The following is a 21298-nucleotide window of genomic DNA, read 5'->3' as shown; positions in this document are numbered from 1 at the left end:
GTTTACTTTAAATTTTGTTACCTTTTTAATTAATTTTTGATGTAGCTCAGAAAAAATGAAATCCTTCTGGGATTAGACTGGTTTTCTTCTTTTTTTTTTTCGAGCAATTCCACTTAAAAAACACGTTTCTCCGACTTTTTCCTGTCTCTTCAATTTCTAAAGACTAATTTCTGGTGTAAATTTCACAGAATTTTCTAGAGCAAATGCCAATTTTGCGCTTTGACCCGTGACATTATTCATTCCTGCCCTCCCAGCTCCCTCTGCACGTGAAGACATTTTAATTTTTGTTTTTTTTTGTGTCGTTTGGCAGGTTCAAGTACAAGTGTAAACCACGCGTCGCCTGGAGACCCTCGGCACAGCATCGAGTACGACCCGGCCCCGATGCAAAAGCGGTCGCGGCTGACCACGGAGGGCTGGACGTCTTAGTGGCACGCTTACGCGGCGTCGAGCGCCTACGACGCCACCTCTCTGCTGCAACAAGCGTCCAGCCATTAGAGAATAGAGCCAAAACACTCACTTTCTTTCTCTGTGCGTGTGAAACAAGCCAGTCACTCCACTCACTCAGTCAGCGAGCGAGCGAGCGAGCCAGCGAGCGCAGCCCAGCTGTCCGCGCCGCAGCCGCCTCTTCTGTCCACGCGGGCTCCAGCGAGCGAGCGAGCGAGCGCAGCGCAGCGCACAGTTTCGGCGCCGCCAGCAAATTCTACGTACACGTACACACACACACTCACTCACTCACTCACACTCACGTCGCTATGTAAGCTATGATCGTCTGCCGATGCTGCTCGCACAGCAGAGGAGCCATAATTACGTTTTAGTCAAAATCAAATATCGTCGCCACATCACGGAAACATTTGCTCATCGTATTGAATTAATGTTCTTGACAAAAAAGAAATTTAAACATGGATGTTAAGCGAGCGAGTTATCACGATGTTTATTAACCGCAGAGTGGAGGTTTGTTGCTCGTGGATTGCGCCGACTAAATTTCGTTGTGTTGTTGAACAAGAGAAGATATAATAATTATTATTGCTGTTTGTACATACACTGGATCACATTCGTTCGTTTGTTCTCGCCACTGCGCTGTCAGGACAAACATGGCCGCCTTTAGCGTCTCATAGAATTTTTTAAAGGGTGTAAACCAAATTGATGTAAAATTCGAGCGCCTCGTAATTTGTTTTTTCCTGATTTTGATGCGAAATCTGGCGTAAAAAAGCTCAATTTTCCATTTCTTTCTCATCGAGTCAATTATTGCGGAATTACGACTTTTCAACCATGTTGTTGGTGACGGCGCAGTGGGCGAATCGAAAACTCGGAAGCGAACACACGCAAACTCTAATTATTTATGTACATAGACGAGGGCAGATGAGATTTTTTGAAATTTTTTGTTCAGAATAGTAGTGTCGACCACTCTGATGGGAATTAAATTAATTAATTGAGAAAGAGAGACAGAGAAAGTAATTGCCAGGAAGCAACCAACCAACACATTACAACCACCATCACCACAAAAGACTCGCTGAATTTATATTTGTACTAGAATATATTTTACTAACAGACTTACAAAATTGCGAACAAAACAAACAAACGTGCTGGATTGGAAGTTGTATTCACATAGAGCAGAGATGAAAAAAAGAGAAAAATTTAATATTTACAACAAGTTTTGGATGGATTCAGGGCCAAGCCCTTTTTAATTACCAAAACGAAGGATTGGTGTTAATTATCCGATTCGCTGAGAGCTGCTGCTTCTGAAGAAACAAATGCAAAACAAAACAAAAAGAAAGAACCACTATGTGGGCTAGCTAGTTGAGTAAGTAGTAGACAAATTTTCGAGGCCATTCGTCAGCGCAAGGCATCACACACTCTGACAAAAGAGAGATGTTAAAAGTGGTCCAAAAATTATTTTTCTGACACGTACAGTACTAAAAATTAATGTTTTCTATTAGCGCGTGCGGTGAAACACATTCAGATATATAAATAATGATAATGAAACGGCATGCAGAGCGATTGTCATAGCAATTTGTGTTTTCTTTGTATTAAATGTAGCCGAAAATGAGATATATCATGTTTTGTTTTTCGTTGTGATTTTTATTTATTTTGATGAGAGAAAGAGAAAAAGAGATGTTGGAGAGAGGGACGCGTAGCCAAACTATTAAATTGCGAAGAAAACGTTCGAGTCGAAACTGTTCTTTGGTAAGACAAAATGCAACAACAACTCCATAAAATGTGCCGTGCTGCAATATCTGTTCTGTCGCTGCTCATGCTTTTCGCTATTGTAAATGTGTGTGAAAAAAAATACGATTTGTAGAGTTTGTCTAAAACCGAAACAAGGAAAAGAAAAAAGTACTGTCCTGCATCAGCGCTGCTGCAACATATCCCACACACACACGAACACGCGCACTCACTGCTGTCGCGCAGCCAGCGTTTTAACAAGTGTAATTTTAATTATTGAAATTAAAGAAACTGCCTTGTCGTTTGAAGGCTTTAATCTTGAGGAACCAAGCAGAAATGTCAAAAAGAAAATGGTCAATACACGCCTTCTCGAAATTAGGAGCTTTGATCCCCTTAAAATTAAAATTAGAAATTGGCTTCAAAAAGCTTCAAAGAAACCAGCCTGCTGAGAAATCAAAATCGCCCCCCGCCCCCTGCCCCCGCCCCTACACTCACCCCCTCGGACAAGAATATATATATATATTGTTAACTTCCTGTCGTTCAAGTCTCCCTGGAATTAGCAACCAACCAACCAAGCAACACACCACGTGTCTATTACGCGTTCTCACACACACACGAAACAAAATTATTAAAACGGGGTGTGTGTTTTTGTCACGTACCTCTTTCGTCCAGTTGTCCTTTAAAAGACCTCCTTGTAGGAATGCCTTACTCTCAGTGCCTCGGTGTGTGTGTGTGTGTCTGATGAACATTTTAAAAAATAAAAATAAATTCTTTGAGAGACAAAACATCAACAACAACAACAACCCTGAGCGTAATTATATTTAAAAAAAGATTTTAACATTGTTCTCAAATTAATAAGACACTCTTTGAGCTCTAAATACGATAGTGAAGTACGTATAAAAATTTATCATTGTTGATCATCACAGATATATTTGCACGCAATTAGAGGTGAATCCGATCTACCGAAGCGCAGATGTGATCTTTACTCGCGTGCGAACAGAGCATAATTGTTTATTTCTTTTTAAAATGGGAAGAATTAAAAAAAACTGTCCGTGCCTTTCTCGTCGTTGTCAGACCTTCGTCGGAGTGCACCCCATATCACTCACACCCCTCGATTGAAATTTCGATATGTGGATATGTGTTTGTTCCGTTCAATGTTACGAGACGTGTTGGTTTTTCTCTTCACACATCAAGCTTTTGTGTCTTCCGCCGCCTTCTTTTTTGAGAGAAAAAAATAAATAAATTGTTGCAAATTGTCCCCCCGAAGAGAGGGTCGAGAGGGTCAAGTTTTTCTTCGAGATCCAATACTCAGGCCTGCCCGCGAGAGATATTGTCAAAAATCAAACGGAACAACTAATTGTAGAATATTTTAATCAATGGTGTATGTACTTATGCGACACAGAGGAAAGAAGCGAGCCACTCGGAAAAAAAAGATTTTACAGTTTGTTCGTTTGTTTGTTTGTTTGACCAACACACGCGCGAGAGACAAAACAACAAAATGCTGTTTTCAATATATATTGACCGTTGTAAATAATGATTTTCGTCTCACACGATAAGTGCAATATTTGTTGACATGTCCATGCAAATGCAAATATAGAGGAACACGTGACAAAACTGAAATAAAACAATTGCAGTTATTAATTGTATTCAATGGATTTTCGTTTCGATGAAGCAAGAGCAAGTAATAATCGCATCCAATAATAGTAAAAATTACTTTAACCGTCGGCGGCGGCGACGCCGATCATGGGGCCGCAGCTCGAAAAATAAAAAAAAAACATTCGTGCCATTTCATTTCTCGGCCACCTCATGTTTGGCGGCCAACCGGCTGATTCAATGGGTTGTGAATAAAAAGTATGTGTTTTCAACAAAAACAAAAAACAAAAAATCATGTCTATCGGGAAAAAAACGCAAAAAAAAACACTGCATTTCGTCCCCTAAGCTGGCTTTACGATTACTCATTGTTTAAGTTTTATTCTTGCACACACAAGTTCAGGAATTACAGGTATATATTTTCATTTTAAATAACTATCCTGTCACTAGTTTCTCCCAGGACAAATTTCGTTTTTTTTTGTCACACAGTGGGGCACAACAACTCGATATACCGATTCTTTTTCTCCTACTTTTTGTAGTGCCAAAAAAAACCAACCACTAACCTTTGGGCGCGCGCGAAGCCAATTTTCTGGGTGGTGCAAACTACGCGATAATTTTCGTTAGATACAAACACACGAGAGAGAGAGAGAAGAGAGAGAAAGAGTATAAATAGGACCTTTGGAGAGCAAAGTAGCGGAGAAATGAAGAGAATAAACCATGCAGTTGCCACCTCTATGTATGAGTTGTATTATATAAAGTTATGATTTTTTAAAAAAAAGAAATTGTTATGCTGTGAGATGTAATTTAGTTGTAAGAAGTGGTTTAAAGTGAGAAGACAACAAATCTGTAACAAAAACATGAATGGTATAAAATTGAAAAGGAAAATAAACGTGTATATAACTGAGAGTAAACTCTGCCTTTTACTCAATTCGCAAACACCTCAAAAACAGCCATTAGTTTTCAACAAAAATTATTTCCTGTGGCTAATTAATAAAAAAATTGCTTTTTAAGATAGTTTAGTTATATCTAGAAATTGAAAGGAAAAGAATTTCATGTCGTTTTGCCTTTTGTGGCATTCAATTAGATTTTTTAATTATTACATCTTGAATTTTAATGGCGTCTATTTTTAATTTTTTTCCTTTTTTAAAGAGGAATGATACTGGGAAAGCCTGGAAAATGCTTGTTGCCAATGCATAAACTCGTCCTTTAGGATTCAGTTAAAGCCTAAATTCACTTAAGAAGCATTGTAATTTTTTGAGAAAATTGGCTGGAAAGTTAGCGTGCTTTTCAAATGGTAATGGCTGTCTCCTTACTTGAAATCCGATTTAATTTCAAAACCAAGAGTTTCCCCAATAAGCCGGCATACACCGTTGGACACATCTCGACGAGAGGAATCGAAAAACGCCGAGAAAATATGTTCAAGCACTGCAAATGTTGGAGAAAATTAGCAAAATTTGAATTTTTATTGTCTGAAGGTCCTTTTTTATTATTGCAAATTGTTGAACAAATTGTTTATCGGTCAATTGTTTAAGGCATCCAACAATTTAAATAATTTTCAATTGTTGCCCAGTATCATTCCACTTTAAATAGAAACAGATATGATTCATCCAAGTTTGACCAATCAATTTTTAGTTGCAAAAAGGATTTTTTTAAATAAACCTTCCAGATTTTGTTTATCCTGCTGATAGCTTTGCATAATTCTAAGGCGCTTCAGACCCAGAAAATCCTTTTAATATATTTTAATTTTATATTATTTCGTGAGAACAGAACTTAAAAATCAATAATTTTAGCGTGTGCAGGCCTTATGGCTCGAAAAATTATATATTTTGATTTTCCGACGGTTCAGAAACTTTTCTGATTACTTATTTTATTAATAAATCGAACGAACAAAGCGAATTGTATTGCTATTTTAATTCAAAATTAAAATATTCAAATCAAAACCAAAAACTCCTAGCACTAAAAAAATATTAACTTCTGATAGGAAAATGATTGATTCGTCTAATCGTAATCGTCGTGAGTTTAATTTTTAAATTAACTCGACCAGTTTTCGCAACAAACCCCAAGTGCAACTTGTTTCTACTTATTCACGATTCGAAATAAACACTTTTAACACAACCTTTGCAATTTCTAGAAGAATTGTTTTTTTTTAATTTTTTTATTCTAACAATTAATTAATATTTCCCTGCTTAACAAAAAATGTGGTGCACCTGCACCGCGCATTCCGTCGAATTTGTGCACACGCGAAAGCGGAGATCGCGCAGGCGTGTGCATTGGTCAGGCGCCAAGGGAATGTTTTGCAGCTGCAGCCCTGCTGGCTGGCTGCCTTCGGCGGCGGCGGCGGCGGCGGCGACGACGGCGGCATCAGTTGGCCACCAGCGTCGGCCGGGAGCGATTGTCGCCGCGCACTCCGCACTCCACACACACGAATAATTGCGGTAAGCTGCTCTCTCGTAAATCAAAAAGCTAATTCGGTGCGCGCACGCCTAATTTTCGGTCTTGATGCAAAACACGTTGCACCAGACCGCAGGCAAAGATTTATTTATGATCGGCGGCTCGGGTTTCGTGTATATTTTGGCACCGCTCTCGCGATGCGAATTGCCAGAGTGGCGACTGTCGACCTCGCCGCGAGATGTTTACAAACTGCAAATCGTTCCACGGTTTTATTGCTTCCGTCTGTCATGCTTCTCTTCAATTTGTCATTTTTGGCGAAATGAGTCGGAATGTGGAATTTAATTCAAGTTTATAACCCACAAAACACTGCATTTGAAATTTTACGAAAAGACAGTTGAGATCTCTGAAGAAAATTATTTATCTACTGAAAAATATTTGCAAACGTGTGTGTGTCAGCAAAAAGGCTCCATTCTGAATTAGGTTTAACGAAAATCTTTAAAAAGTTAAAGGAAAATTAAAATAAATGAATTATTTTGGAATATTGAAGAAAAATCATTTCTGAATTAGCTGAGTTCGTTATCGTATTTGCTTGTCGTTTCCTTTTAATTCTAGAAAACATCGCGTTACGCGTGACACAGCGCCAAGGGATAACAATTAGTGGCGCGAGGAAAGAGTGTGTGTGCGTAAATAACGTCTGATTCGATCGTTGTCAGCTGCACTGGACGACTATTACAAACATATACTACACGCTAATGACAACTCTACTGTAATTACGCACTGCTTTTGATTCCGATATTCATAGCAGTGTGAGCCAATTCACCAGTTGCGAAAGGCGCCAATTGATGGCACCAGCGGTTACTTTCGATTTTCCGCCAGGGTTGCATTTGCTTACCACCCGGTTTTTTATCACCATACTGGAAATTTTTTTACCAATTTATTGCGCAAGAAATGAATTTATTCCATTTTTCACCTGAGAAAATCTAAAATTTGCGGTCGGAGTGGTCAAAATTTCTTTTAAATTGCCATTTTCTGCCTAAATTTCTTCTAAAATTTATTTCTGACAATTTTTCAAGTCGAGGCTAGAAGCAAATAATTATAAAATTATTTAAAAATAAGGTGAAAACATTGCCTGCAAGGAACTGATAAAAAGTGAAAAAAAACTGTTTTTTTTACCACTGCACTGCATTTTTTTTAAATGCGGCTTTTTTGTAACCTTGACTTCCGCTGTGATTTCAGACTCAAATCCTGCTGCTTTGCATTTTAAATTAAAAAAAACTATTTTATTTGGCGCGGGAAAATAAAATATTCTTTGCTGACGATCATGCGGCGATTGGCTGGATTGATTTTTCTTTTCATCACATGAAAATAAATAATTTTAATTAAACGGAAAGTAACCGCAGAGGCGCCATCAATTAGCGGCTTTGAACTAAATGGTGAACTTCAAATTACATGCATAACTGGATGATTTAATATTTATTTCGGTAATGCGCGCAGAGATGAAATTTTCCTCGAATTCCCGCCAACGCTCGGCGTTTTCACATATTTGCTCTTGAATCATCGCCAAAATCGACGCTCCGCGCAGCACGAAGTTTGACTAAATCTGCTTTTCCGAAAAAGCTAAGTCGAGAATAATGCCCCTTTGAGCTTTGAGCACGCACACACACGCCGCGCTAATTGCGGCTGAAAAGACCGCACACGCGTCTCAATGGGCCCGAGAAATCCCTCAAATTCGGCGTCTGTAAACTTTGGCGACGGCGTCTTTCTTTCTCGCTCTCTCAAAAGGCGATCGACGCGCAGCTCGCAACGAAAGGAGTTAATGAGCAGCAAAGTTGCGGGCGCACGACCAATTAAGAGGCACGCGGGACGTGCGTAGGACGTAGGACGGACCAGTCACCCGTCCGGACGCACACTTTGGCACAATATCGACAGCAGCATCAAAGCAAGCTTCGTGTATAGCCGATACAAAATGATAGAATATATGGGAAATTAAGCCGGCTTGTTGTTATTTTTAGAATTTAATCTTTCCATTCACTTTTTTCTTCAATTTATATTCATGGGAAATGGGAAACAAATCCTCTTTTAACGAGGTACTTAGTATTATACATTTTTACTGCTTCAATTTCAGAAAGGATGGATTTTAACTCTTGTGACAGCTTTGCGAAGGAGGTTTTGTCTTATATAAAGGGCTGCGATTTCGAGATGAATTTTAGTATTGGAATAAACATAGAGACGTTCCAAACACCATGAAATCAAAATTAAAATAAATTAAATTGAAATTATAACTAATTCAAATTTAAAATGAGAAAAAAGGATAATTATATGCAAAATGGCAGTTTGAATTAGGCCAAACAAATTAAACAGGTTGGAGCGATATTCCTCAAATATGAAGTCCACTTCTAAACAAGGACAAAAATTGTTTTTGCGGAAAATATGCTAATTAAAAATAAATAAATTAATTAAAATCAGGGTTGCAAAAGTGCCGTTTTTAACAAAAAAAATGCAAAGCAGTGGTAAAACTGTTTTTTCAATTCTTACCAGTTTCTTGCAGGCAATGTTTTCACCTTATTTTTCAATAATTTATAGCCTCGACTTGAAAAACTGTCAGAGATAATTTTTTCGAGAAATTGAGGCAGGAAAATGGCAATTTAAAAGAAAATATCTGCACAGTGGAGGAAATTTTGAGCACTCCGACCGAAATTTTAGATTTTCGCAGAAGAAAAATGGAATAAATTCATTTCTTGCAATTATTGCGCAAGAAATTTGCAAAAAATTAGTTGTAAAAAACGTTAAAAACCAGTGGTGAAAAAATCTAGGTGGTAAGCAAATGCAATTTTAATTAAAAATTTTGTATGATATGAAAACAAGGCTATAAAGAGGAATCAAATACACCCAGACTCAGAAACTAAATAAAACCAGACGACTTTTTCCATGAAAAAAGCAAGAAAATCACAAAAAAGCTATGAGTGCAGTTTTCAGCTACCATATTAAATGTTTTGCAAACCAAGTTGTTTGTATTCATTCACAAAAAGAATATGAAAATGCCCTTCAGCTGGGTGACCCAGTGCCAAAGTGTGGCTCATTATTTTTAAACGAGCGGCGGAATTGGTCCGAGTGCGCTGACATTTGAGCGTGACATTAAAACACTCTTCTCGCAACACGGTGCATAATAGTGGCCGGGTGTGTGAGTGTGTGTAACTCATGGGTGTGCGTTTTAGGGCCTTTGCTTTGCTATAGCTGCAGCCGCGCGGCCGGCGTTGTGGAAAATTGTTGGTGCGCGCGCGATTCTTGCGAGGCTTCCTTCTTCTTCTCTCTCTCTCTCTCTCTCTCTCTCTCTCTCTCTCTCTCTCTCTCTCTCTCTCTCTCTCTCTGCCGCGGCCGCAAATTTAATGTAGTGCGCGCGAGCTCGGTTTCTTGTTTGCGTCGGGCGGCCGGTCGTCGCCCGTCGCCCGTCGCGCCCGACACCGAAACAAAATTAGCAATTTGTGATTCACCCGTCACCATTCCACTCAGTCAGTTTTCTCGGTTTAACGATTCCATCAGCTTGTGCGCTCACCTGTTCTCTGTCTTTGCGGCGGTCAAGGCCACAACCCGAGCTCATTGTTCGGAAACCGCAAGCCAATCTTATCTCATTATCTGCGGAAATTTTTAACACTCTGCCACTGGTATGAGTGACTTTTAAATATTTAGATTCGACAATTTATTGGCAAATTACTGGGGTTTCAACGAAAATGCCAAATATTTTAATTGGAATCGCAATTTAAAATACAGTTGTTAACGTTCAATACTAGGGGAATTTCGTATTCTAGACAATTCTTGACGAGACTGTCAAGTTTTGCATTAAAAAATCCAAATATTTCCATCAAGGTGTGATTTGAATTAGAAAATTTAAAAAAATGACAAAAATCTCTCCATTTTCTTCCATAAATATAATTCTCATCTTGGGAAGGGAAGGGGTTAATTTTCCAAACGGTTAATCATGAAAGATTTTCTATAATGAACAGTTTGTCTGCAAAAGAAATTTTAGATCTTCATTATTTCCAGCGGGGACCAGATTGGTGCCACGCGCAGATATGGCGTCCGGTGGAAGATGGCGGGAAAAACGGTCACGTGAAAATGCGCGAAAAGAATCAAGTTTTGGTCAATATTGTGACGCATAATTTGCATTATTTGGACTAAGTGTGTCTTTTGGATCGTAAAAACAAACTCTTGACACTTGTACGGCAATTCAAAAAGAGCTTTTTGTTTCCCACATTCAGACGCCATCTTGTATCTGCGCAGTGCGAACCAATTTTACCGCACATCTGGCACCCGCTGATTATTTCCCAGCCAAATTCTCAAATCTAGGACATTTCTATATAGAAAGTCAAAGTTATATAAACACCAATCGATTCATCTTATACATAGTAATTCAATTCTGAAGAATACTTTCATAAGGAGCCCACTAACACAGATCGAATACATTTTTTCCCCCAAATAAACCAGCTTTACATACACGAATTTTATTTTTTTTATCTTACAAACAGTCGTGAAAATTTTTGGGGCTATTTACAGCATTCTAAAGATTCAATTTAACCGAGAAAACGAATAAAAATCAATGTGAACCAAAAATTCACGCGTAAATGTCTCGAAATGCAATTTTTGCGTTCGAGAAGTTCGAGAAGAAAAGTTTTTCCATTCTTTCGTCGAGATGATGCGCCTTTGCACAATGCTGGCCATTAGTTGGATGAGGAAGGGCACATATGTTCGTGAGGTATTTAGCGGAGAATCTGCTCGCTAGCTTCTATCAAGATAAGTGGTATTGATCAAAATAGAAAGATCCGACCGTGTTTACGTATTGATCGCGCACTCTTTCTTATATGTATTATTTGCTCAGATGCGTTCAGCGTGCGAGGACGCGTCTTTCCATTCCATGTGTGTGTGTTTGTGTGTGTTGGCACAGAGCAAATAAAATCATCTCGGATTAAAAAGCGGATAATCAGTTTTGCGGCTAAGCCGTCTTCGCGCAGAAGATATGAAAGCCAAATATTTTTCTAGCAAGAAAAACGCCGCTCGCATGTTTGGACACACTTTCGGCCGAGAAGAATCCAATTTTGCACGCAGGTGCAACAAAAGAAATGCTCGGCGCCCACACACTTACACACACACACACACTTTCATGCATATTTCATCAGTCGAGTCGAACGGACGTAGAGATGCTTTTGAATGCTCTGCCATGAGAATACACCGCATCCAAAATTGGCTCGAAAAAGGTTATTGCAATCGACACACGTTGCTTACAAATTTATATGCAGTGTTTGTTCTACACTTGAAACGAAGCGTAAAAACTATATTTTCACAGATAGATTTATTTTGGAACAAAAAATAAAGAATTTAAGCTCTCCATTTTCTTATTTTATGAGATTGTTTGAACAAAAGAAGACATATTTTCTTCTTTTTTTAACCTCTAAGCTTGTGTTGAGGAAACACAGTGTTTTGAAAGAAATTAAATTTCTAGTTGGAAGTCTATGAGGAAAGAACTCAAATTTTGAATACAACTACTTTCTTTGTAAATAAGTGAAACACATTTAGTGTTCGTCTGTTGGCTTAATTAAAGGACATAAAATTAGGCTCCTCAGTTGTATAAATACATATTATGTTTACTACAATTACGCCATTAAAAGATAAGCAATGGTCTGTTTTTGTAACTTTGTTAAATAAACTATATTTGAATTTGCTTTTTGCATTTTTTGTACTATGACTACTCCAACTTTTGGAATTGCACGAAACTTTAAAACTAAATTTAGTTATTCATTATTCACGCCATCGCTTCTGGTTGTATTACAGAAGGCGGCCGGCGCGCAGCTTAACTTCGCTCAGTTATCATTATAAAATTATTCTTTATAAGAAAAATTTGAAATTTTCGCAAGTGGAAGAAACAAATCTGTCCTTGAAAATCAATAATAATTTTCTTTGTTTTATGCGGAGTCTCTGATAGCCATAAGGTTTTACATCTGAAAATCATAGAAATTATTAAAATGAAAAAATACATTTTTTTCTGAGATGATTCTCGAATGAATTAACTTAATTTTGGGTATTTTGATTTTTCTCTAAAGAATTTTAAAGGTTTTTTAACGGCTAGTTGAAATTTTCAGACAAATTTTGTGCCAAAAAAACAAATTTGAGAAAAATTTTGCTTAGTAGGAAAAAAACTGGAAATTTAATCAGCTTTCTGAATTTAGGCAGTTTTTGACGCTACTATCAACTGCTGAATTTTAATCAGGCCAAACACGCATCCCTTTAAAAAATCTGCAATTTTTGAAAAAATGAAATATGATTTGCAAGACTCAAAAGTACTGCTTTTAATCTCATCACTATTTAATTTTTATAATTTTTCTCAACCCAGAAGCAATTAAAAGAGTAAAATTCAAAAATTTGGATTTTGAGGCACTTTTGGTCAGAATTATATGAAAAAATAGGTTGGTTAGGGTTAACTGAACTTGAAATTTCATTTTTTAAATAAAAAAAAAATCACTATCATTCCACTTTAGCTTTGGGCATTTTTGGGCTGTTTTTTATTTGAGGGTTGCGAAAAATAAAGGTGCACGAGGGGATGGTGAAGACGGTGTGTTCCACGGCAGCAATATCGCATTCAAAGAGCCACTTTGGCCTGCTTCTTCCGGTTTTGCGTGGTCGCGCGCGCGGCGAGAGCGGAACTAGCTCGCTGGCTCGTCTCGTCCCGTGGGGGAAAAATTTGCATGTGTAGGCGTGTGCGTGTCGCTATTCAAGGGTGGCTGGGCTCGGGCTTGGTGGCGGCAGGGCAGGAAGCCGTAGCCGTGCGTGCACCGGCTAATTAGGCAGTGTGCTGGCCTGATTTCAGAGCGAGCGCAACAAAAAATAATGCTGGACTGAGCGAGAGAGAGAGCGAGAGGAGCAGAGGAAAAGAAGAGCAGAGCAGCCATGCACTGCGTGTGTGCCCAACAGGACGACGCGGACAGGAGCTCCGGCAGCGGCAACAACGGCGGCGGCGGCGGCATCTGGGACCTGCTGCGCTGCCGGCGGATGCGCAAGGGACACAAGTTCACCATGCCCAAGGGCGAGAGGAGTGAGTAGACACTTTGATTGCTTCCCTGCACACCGCGCGCTCGCCACTCAGCCCCTGACTATACATGTTTTTTTTCTTATTTTACTAAAAGCAAAGTTCAAGCGAGTGTTCCCCTCGGAAGAAAAAACATTTAGCAATGCAACTACTATACTTGAATTTTTTTCCCGCCCTTTTTCCAGAAATCAGGATATAGGATATTTGCAAAAATTTGAAGGATAGAAAAGATCAATAATTTAATGCAGCTCAGAATTTGAAATCAGGAGATGGATGAGCAAATCAGCGGGGGCCAGATGTGCGATAAAATTGGTTCCCACTGCGCAGATCCAAGATGGCGTCTGAATGTGGGAACCAAAAAGCTCTCTTTGGATTGCCATACGAGCGTCAAGAGTTTGTTTTTACGATCCAAAAGATAAATGCAAATTATGTCACAATATTGACCAAAACTTGGTTCTTTTCCCGCATTTTCACGTGGCCTTTTTTTCGCGCTAAACTCCACCGGACGAATCTGGCCCCCGCTGGAGCAAATTCGCTTTGTTGTTATTATCTTTTAAAATTGGATTCTTTGAAATAAAATCTATTCCAAACGTTAAATTAGCATATTTAGCAATTTATTTTATTTTTAATTAAATCCTTTTGGTTTCAATTGGTAAATAAACCAGTATTAAGTACCAATTTAAATTCCCCTGTCGCTTTTTTACTTTTTCAAGGAGATACAACTTTTATTGATTATTTTGTAGTCCACCACGACCAAACAAATCCCTAAATATCCCTCGAGAATTCAGCTTTTCGCTTTAGAAGAGACACAACGCTGAAAAATCGGAATATTTAATGCTCATTTAATAAGGGTGATTAGAAATTTTAGGGAAGGGCCATTATTATTTGGGGTCGTAAACAAACGGCGATGGGAGGTGGGAAAGTAGACCCCGGGGACGCAGCATTATTATAGAGGCCAGATGCTAATCAGAGATTTATTGCAATGAGCCTCATTTGCATTCGATGCGAACGTGTGCGTGAACGGAGTCGGTCGGTTTCTGCGCGGAGGGGAGGATTATTGCCAATCTCGACTCGTGATTCGGCTCGGCTCGTCATCATCATTTACGTAAAAGTGACAGCAACAGGTCTGCTCGACTGCATTAATTTCCGAGTGTGAGTGGACCGCTCACGTGACAATTAGCGCCGCTTTTTCCCTTTTTCCCTTTCTCTGCAAAGAGTCGAGTTTCGGGTTGGTTCGGGTGCGCGGCTGCGAAACTTTTCTTTTTGTCTGCGTTCGGGTCGAGTGGCCGCCTTTTTGTCCTTAATCCCCCTCGGCAGCGAAACGGCAGGCATTTCCCTCTCGGTTTTGCCCAAAGCGTTCGCGCATTTGCCTCTAATGGAGCAACAACGCCAGCAATCAAGTTTTGCCCTTTGTCCAGACTTTCAGACGGCCCACGTAACTGACAACGAACTAGGAACTCCGCGATCAATAATTAAAACTTTTAGAACTTGCCACACTGCTCGACAATATTTAATTCCGATTCTTCCTCTCGAGCAAGTGTGTTTGTGTGGTTTGTGAGAGAAGTTCTCCTTGTGCACGATTCTCAGAAGGAAAGACAAGCACATTAATTAATTATATAAATTTCCAGCAATTTTTAGGGTTGCGCGACTACTACAATTGTGATTAAGAGTAGGAATTTCTCGATTAAAACAGTTTTCACAATTTTCTACAATTCTGAAAGCCCATGATTCCATTTCTACGTGGAACACATCAGAGAGATTCAATTCTTCTTTAATTAGAAATTTTTAATTAAATGGATTGATTTCGCCTCGACAAAATTCCATTGATCGTGACATAATGAAGCATTGTGGTCTCTCCTTTTGTTCGAACGCAGCCCTGGCTGTCAGTGACCAGCAGTTTCTGGTCCGCGCGCCGCAAGGCTGGCTCTCTGCTGTAATATGCAAAACGGCGCTGCAAGTGATAAAGCAGACTGAGAAGGAGCATCGGAGCCAATAAATTGTGCCCACAACGCGTTTAATAATGCCGGGTCGGTCTGGGTGGTGCAAGCACTCGGCTTGTATCAATCACTCCGCCCTGTCAGTCTCAAAGGAAAAAAGGCTCGGCGCTCGTGTGTCTCCCGCAGCCCAGGAAAAGGGAAAAGCAGCGACGATCCGAGAGTGAAACTTTGGCCGGCCACGCCGCGGGCACCGCGTATAAAAGGTCGGCAATAAATTTCCAGCCAAGCAGCCTGAATTCTGGCCAGCACGCGAAATGTGATAAAGTGCACTTTCGCTGCTTTTATTCGTATTCGCGGACAAAGGCGAGCGCCGATCTTTGCCTTATACTGTCGGCACCGTTTCACAAAATCAATAAGTGCATAGTTCAATATGGAAATCTGTTTTTGATGCAGACTAAATCCGAAAATACAAGGCTATTTTCATTTTAAAGTCTTAAGTTTTGAAATTAAGCGTATTATTTCATTACATTAAATTCAATCCGGATTTTTTCCTGAAATTCCAGCAGGACATGACAATTATTTTAAGCTTAGCGGGATTTTGGGCGGCGATTGACTGGTTGACTGGTCAAATTCCATCAGTTTTTACTGGAAGAAACATTTTGCTCATTTAACAGTTTCCAAAACAAGAAAAATATGGAGGTTTTGTGCCCGCCAATTTAAATTTTCATTCAAGATCAGGACGTTTTCCGCACTGGACAGGTCATATTAGTCAAAAATTAAATTTCTTTGTTCAGCTGCTGTTCACAAATGAAATTAACGCAGTAAAGATGAGCTAATTTTCAGCCAGAGAGATAATTAAAAAAGTTTTTCATCCTGAATTGTAATCAGGCTGAAAAAGAGGCGTTATTATATGTATATAAAATCGATCTTGAAGAGGAAGCAGCACCGTGTGCTGCGGTTGACTTTGATTGATATTTTTTTAACGCACAAAAATTGAGCGCGCGCCGCGAGCAATTTAACTAGTGGCGGTAAAGTTTCCAACAATCATATTAGTGCAAACAAAACATGATGAATTGCAAATCAGTGTCAGCTGGCTCGCGCCGCGGAAACACGCCCCCAACCGGCTGCCCGGCCGGCCGGTCGGCCGATTATCAATCATCGTGCGTGTTTTCCATTAGGCACGAGAGCCGCAAACGAGCTGCCACCGTTACCACGGGGGCTGCGTTGATTGAAGCAGAAACCGGTTTGGCGGCAAATTGCTTTGTTTTCGTTCGCCGTCTTATACACGGTCGGGACCTTTGACACAAACTAACAATTTCCTGTTCGAGGCCGAGTGGAGTTTCGACGGCTTTGACGCGGAAACATTATTGTTTCATTGTGATCAAAGTTTTCTCAAGGGTCGTGCGGATTCTGGCGCACTTAAACTTTGCTCACACAAGCGACAGGCAAAACTTTGTAATTTGAAGGTATGCCTTTTCGGAGGCAGGCAACCTGCGCGGCTCACCTGCTCTGCGCGTTGCATAAGCTCGAATTTTCGAGGCTGTCCAGATAGGAATTGCTCATTCCTGTGACATTTTCTCGTGGCAATCAGCGGGGGCCAGATCTGCGATGAAATTGGTTCGCACTGCGCAGATGCAAGATGTCGTCTGAATGTGGGAAATAAAAAGCTCTCTTTGGATTGCCGTATGAGCGTCAAGAGTTTGTTTTTACGATCCAAAAGATAAATGCAAATTAGGTCACAATATTGACCAAAACTTGGTTCTTTTCGCGCATTTTCACTTGGCCGTTTTTTCGCGCCAAAATCCACCGGACGCCATATGTGCGCGTCGCACGAATCTGGTCCCCGTTGGTGGCAATTCGACGTTTGGATGCACTTGGCACACGCGATGGACCCATTTCCAACCTTCTGAAAGAAGTCGAGTGACGTCACTTTATCATTGGTGACAAGCCCTCTCTCTCTCTCTCGCTCTCGACTTTCCCAGCAGCACAATGGAGTGTCTGTTTGCTTTGTTTGCTGTGTGCTGCAATTCAATATCTCGCGAATATACCGGCTAATCAACGCTTTGTTATCAGGATAGAGTGTGCCTGCCGCAATGTTGGCAGAGAAAGCACTCAGCTGCCGACCGACCGGCCCAAGCCTCTGCGACCGACTTTTCTAATTAGCCTGCTGCTTCATTCAATTTGTCAGAACAAGCTCTTCTCGGAAATTGATGTTACAATAATTTCTGTTCTAACTTCTTGACTTGGATTATATTTTATATTAATGTAGCTTCCCTTCCACTCGCAGAAAATGACTCAAGCAGATTCTAACGCAGCGAACGATACAGTTAAAGTTTCACAGAGGACCTTTGTTCATTTTTAAATACATGGAAAGCTGATAGATAAACTAGCAAAATAAATAAATGTCACGCAATAATTAAGTCAAATAATAATAATAAATCTTTTGTGCAAGGCTGATATCAAATTATTTCGTACGGCAGCTTATACACACACGTAATCGAAATCATAAAGCCAAAACCAGTCGCTTTGACGCACCACTTGCCAAATTGGTAATTCGAAATTAGTGTGTCCGTGCATTCGAATCAAAACATTCAAAGGGAAACACGCGCGTCGTGCAAGTTAATTACGATAGCAACTATAGCGCGAACGTGTACGGTTTCCGCCGCACTTTCCTGCAGGGAGGCCATGCAAACGAAAGGAAATGTTTGATGTTGTCCACTGTCAGCGTTTCGAATTACTGCGCTTAATTCGGCCAACGCCACAATGTATATTATCTGATTTGCCCGTTCAAAATAATTTTATCTCGTGCGTACGGGGAGCCTGGAAAGGCATTAGAATGATTACGCTGGAACGCATCCTGTGCGACGGACGGTCCGATCGGCACCACACACTGGGTTTATGGGCCTAAAGGGGCTTTTGTCCGGTCGATAATCGCCCGCCGAGAGAAAGGGAGAGCGAGAGCGCCGGGAAAAATCGCCACCGCATCATGCACCTCGAGAGCGAGCGCGAGCGTGGTTATTTGGGCAAAGTTTGCCAATCTGACTCAGCCGGCTTTTTTCCCCGGCCCGAGGGAGCAGAGCCGAGCCGAGCAGCGAGTGATCCTCCGTCGGGGCCGAAAATCAAGCAACACTAGGGTCCGTTTGCATTTTATTATTCCGCCAGCACGGCCGCCGACACGCACTCGATTGATTTTTACACTTGTTATTTATCCCCGGCGGCGACATTGCATGGCATGGGTGAGTGACTGGGTGAATTTTTAAGGCCGCGCGCGCCACGCTTTCGGCAATCTTCTGCCTCGCCACTTTTTAAACGTTTTATAATTGCACGTGTGGCGTGAAAGCAAGCACGATGCCATAAAAATGACTTATTTCGTTGGCCATTCCATTCCGGGCTCGCTGGTGGTCGTTTTTGTTAAGCAAATTATCCAATTCTCATGAGAAAGAATTTAACTTATCCATTTTGCTCGGAATTACAAAAATATTTGTACTGTTTTAACTCTAAATTGAGATAGGATCGGCAGCTAAATTTTTAAATGAAGAATTTATGTCAAAAGAGGGCATCAGGATGACTAAAAAATTACAGCACAGTGTTTTCGTGGCTCCTGATCAAATCTGTATTGAAAGTCATAAAGAAAAATCTGCTTATTAAAAAAAGTGAACGAAAAAGTTTGACAGATTTAAATCCTGTTTAGAAATGCAAGGAAAAATTAAATACTTTCAATGTAAGTTTATTTAATCCATTTTTTACTCTCAAGTAAATAAATCAAATGTTTGTTTTCCTATGCAAATTCCAACAATCCATCGGAATTGCTCTTTTTGGGCAGTCCAAGATCTATTATTTGGATGACATACACATTTTTCATTATTTGTAACATCCAATTAAATTATAAATGGTTTTGAATCTTATTTTGATAATTATTAATATGTTTGAATATTCAAAAAGCGTACCCGCCGGTGGTATGCTCCTCACTCTCATCCTCGTGCAGTTTTTCCTTTTATATATCTGAGGTGAGGTTGGAATGTTTATTGGATGCATATCTCGGGGAGCGTGTCGTGGCACACGTGGCGCGTTTTCCTACGGATTCCAACCAAATGGCTGCGCGCAGAGCGCAAGGCGGAAAATAATAAAAAAATGTCATCAGCTTGCGGCTTGTCTCGTAAGGGAGGTTTTATACATTATGGAATTCAGGGGTGCTCTTCGCTTTTTATTGCACTCATACCTCTAGATTTAAATTTAATTAAACGTGCATAAAATAAATTCTCTTTCTCAGGGCAGGGGGCGAGTGGGAAAATATAATTACGCTTTTTGCTATAATCAGATGAGCGCGCGGCGGGAATAAAAGCGGCTACAGCAAATGAAATATATTTATCAGAACAATGCGGGCTGGAAGAGAAAGATATCCCGCGTTCCGCGGTCGCGCGGCGTCTCTTATCGTTTCAAGCGTCGACACAAAGGCCGCCGCCGGAGCAGTGCTTTTTGCCTCTATTCAAAAAGGCGCGCATACTCGCTATGTTATTTCTGCGCCGAATAATTCGCCGTCTGCCGCGTGTGTGAGGGAGAAAGCAAGGGAGAAAGGAAAATATGTCATCGCGCTTCGACAAAAAAGGCGAGCTGACGTTTTTACTTGGCTGAAATCAAATTTGCGTTTCATTCCGATCCTCGGAGAAGCTCGTTTTCCGCAGCACGCTTGTCGTCAACGTGAAATGACGTCTCAGCGCATCTTCGATTTTCTAATTATATATAAGAGACGAGTCTCATACTGACATGTCACACGGAAAATATCTTCACAGTTGGTTTATTAGGAAAGAAAGTTTCGTGCAAAACGCGATTAAAGCACAATTTTCTGGACGTGTGCATATTCTAAATAAGCAAGTGAGCGAGATGTTTTATTCTTTCCTATAGAGTGAGATTGAGTTAGTTGAAGACTTGTTTCTTCCGGTTGTGTGATTGCTAGCACGGAGTTATCGATTTGCTGATTGGCAAAAGAGGCAAGAAACGCCTTTGATTCCCTTGAATGCGTTAATCCATCTCTGGGCTGAAATCAGTGGCCCCACGAGGCCGGCCTGCGACTAATTGCTCGTGCGCGGTGTTATTTCACCCGTCATTTATTACACATTGTTGATGAAATGTCAGGTTGAAACTTAATCACATTAATTTACCTGCTGCTAGGCGGCCGGAAGGGGAGCAGAGGGGATCGCTCGCCAAATGGGAAAAACTGGGCCGCGCGCCGCGCAGAGTTAAATTCTAATTTGACGCGGGAAAGACCTTGTAGTTTACCGCGAAACACGACCCGGGGAACTCCACTCGACGCACCAACAACGCAAAGTGGCTTCGTGATGCATCGGATCGAATTTCGACTCCTGATCGCGCGCGCGTGTGTGTTGCACGAGTTGCGACAAACCTTTTTTGTTCAACAATTTGCAAGCTAGAAGAAAATCACGTTCCGGTATTCGTCCAGCGCACAGGAACATCAACATCATTAACAAGCTTTTTTATTTAACAAAGCCAGATGGAGTTTTTCTTTGCGACTTTGAAGTCTTGGCGGTGCTTCGCTAACAAGCTCAACGTGATTTGCGTTTTCTTACACTGCAAACTTGAGAAAGAGAGAGAGAGAGAGAGGCAAAAACCGTAAATTTAGCTTCTCTTTTTCTACAGATGTTTCCGATATATATCTACATGAGAGAGGCGAGCGTCAAAAGGAATGCAAATTTCGCCATTTCCATAAAAATGGCAGTAAAATTTTCTTTGGAGAGGCCTCACGGTTGGTGGTATCCCCTTGCGTGCATATCCCGAGCTGCTGGAAAATGGAAAAGCTGCTGCTCCTGCAAAGAATGGCCGCATCTTTTCCGTCGCCGCGTAGAAAATGCAAATTCCTGCGTCAGCCCACAGAAAGTCGACGGGGCAGCACGGAGGAAAAGAAAGACGGGCTAGCTGCTTTTCTTTTGTGTACCGCCTACGGAACAAGTGCTCTGTTAATTAAAAATTAAGGCGGCAGTTTCATTGTGGAGTAAGTCGGCTGGAACGATATCAAAAAGAGCGAGACAATCAACGGAAAATCTTAATCCGCGGGCCGCGGCAAAGGCTTGCAAAGCGCAAATATTGATTCGCTCGACGTAATTTGTTTGCTTGACGCAAATTGCGA

At 40.7% G+C, this 21298-nt stretch overlaps 3 protein-coding genes across 13 annotated transcripts in view; all 3 read left to right on the top strand.

The window, feature by feature from the left end:
* The window catches only part of Mef2 (myocyte enhancer factor 2), a 56420-nt gene extending 51756 nt beyond the window's left edge, over window positions 1-4664 (top strand). For all 10 annotated transcript variants that reach the window (XM_065483771.1, XM_065483770.1, XM_065483769.1 and 7 more), the window contains one exon: window positions 311-4664. In XM_065483771.1, the coding sequence (XP_065339843.1) occupies window positions 311-426 (116 nt within the window). In that variant the 3' untranslated portion in view covers window positions 427-4664. The remainder of the gene's footprint in view (window positions 1-310) is intronic.
* Zw (glucose-6-phosphate 1-dehydrogenase Zw) overlaps window positions 1-21298 on the top strand; it is a 109408-nt gene that overhangs the window by 22737 nt on the left and 65373 nt on the right. The window lies entirely within an intron of this gene.
* Window positions 6109-21298, top strand: part of rdgC (retinal degeneration C) — a 37599-nt gene continuing 22409 nt past the window's right edge. The window contains exons 1-2 of one of the 2 annotated variants that reach the window (XM_065483761.1): window positions 6109-6188; window positions 13001-13225. In XM_065483761.1, coding sequence (XP_065339833.1) covers window positions 13081-13225 — 145 coding nt within the window. In that variant the 5' untranslated portion in view covers window positions 6109-6188; window positions 13001-13080. The remainder of the gene's footprint in view (window positions 6189-13000; window positions 13226-21298) is intronic. The other variant, XM_065483760.1, reaches the window with a different exon arrangement.

Source organism: Cloeon dipterum, chromosome 3 (assembly GCF_949628265.1).
Source record: "Cloeon dipterum chromosome 3, ieCloDipt1.1, whole genome shotgun sequence".
Taxonomy (NCBI): domain Eukaryota; kingdom Metazoa; phylum Arthropoda; class Insecta; order Ephemeroptera; family Baetidae; genus Cloeon; species Cloeon dipterum.
The sequence above is the reverse complement of the archived record's forward strand: the minus strand, read 5'-3'. Positions and strand labels throughout refer to the sequence as shown.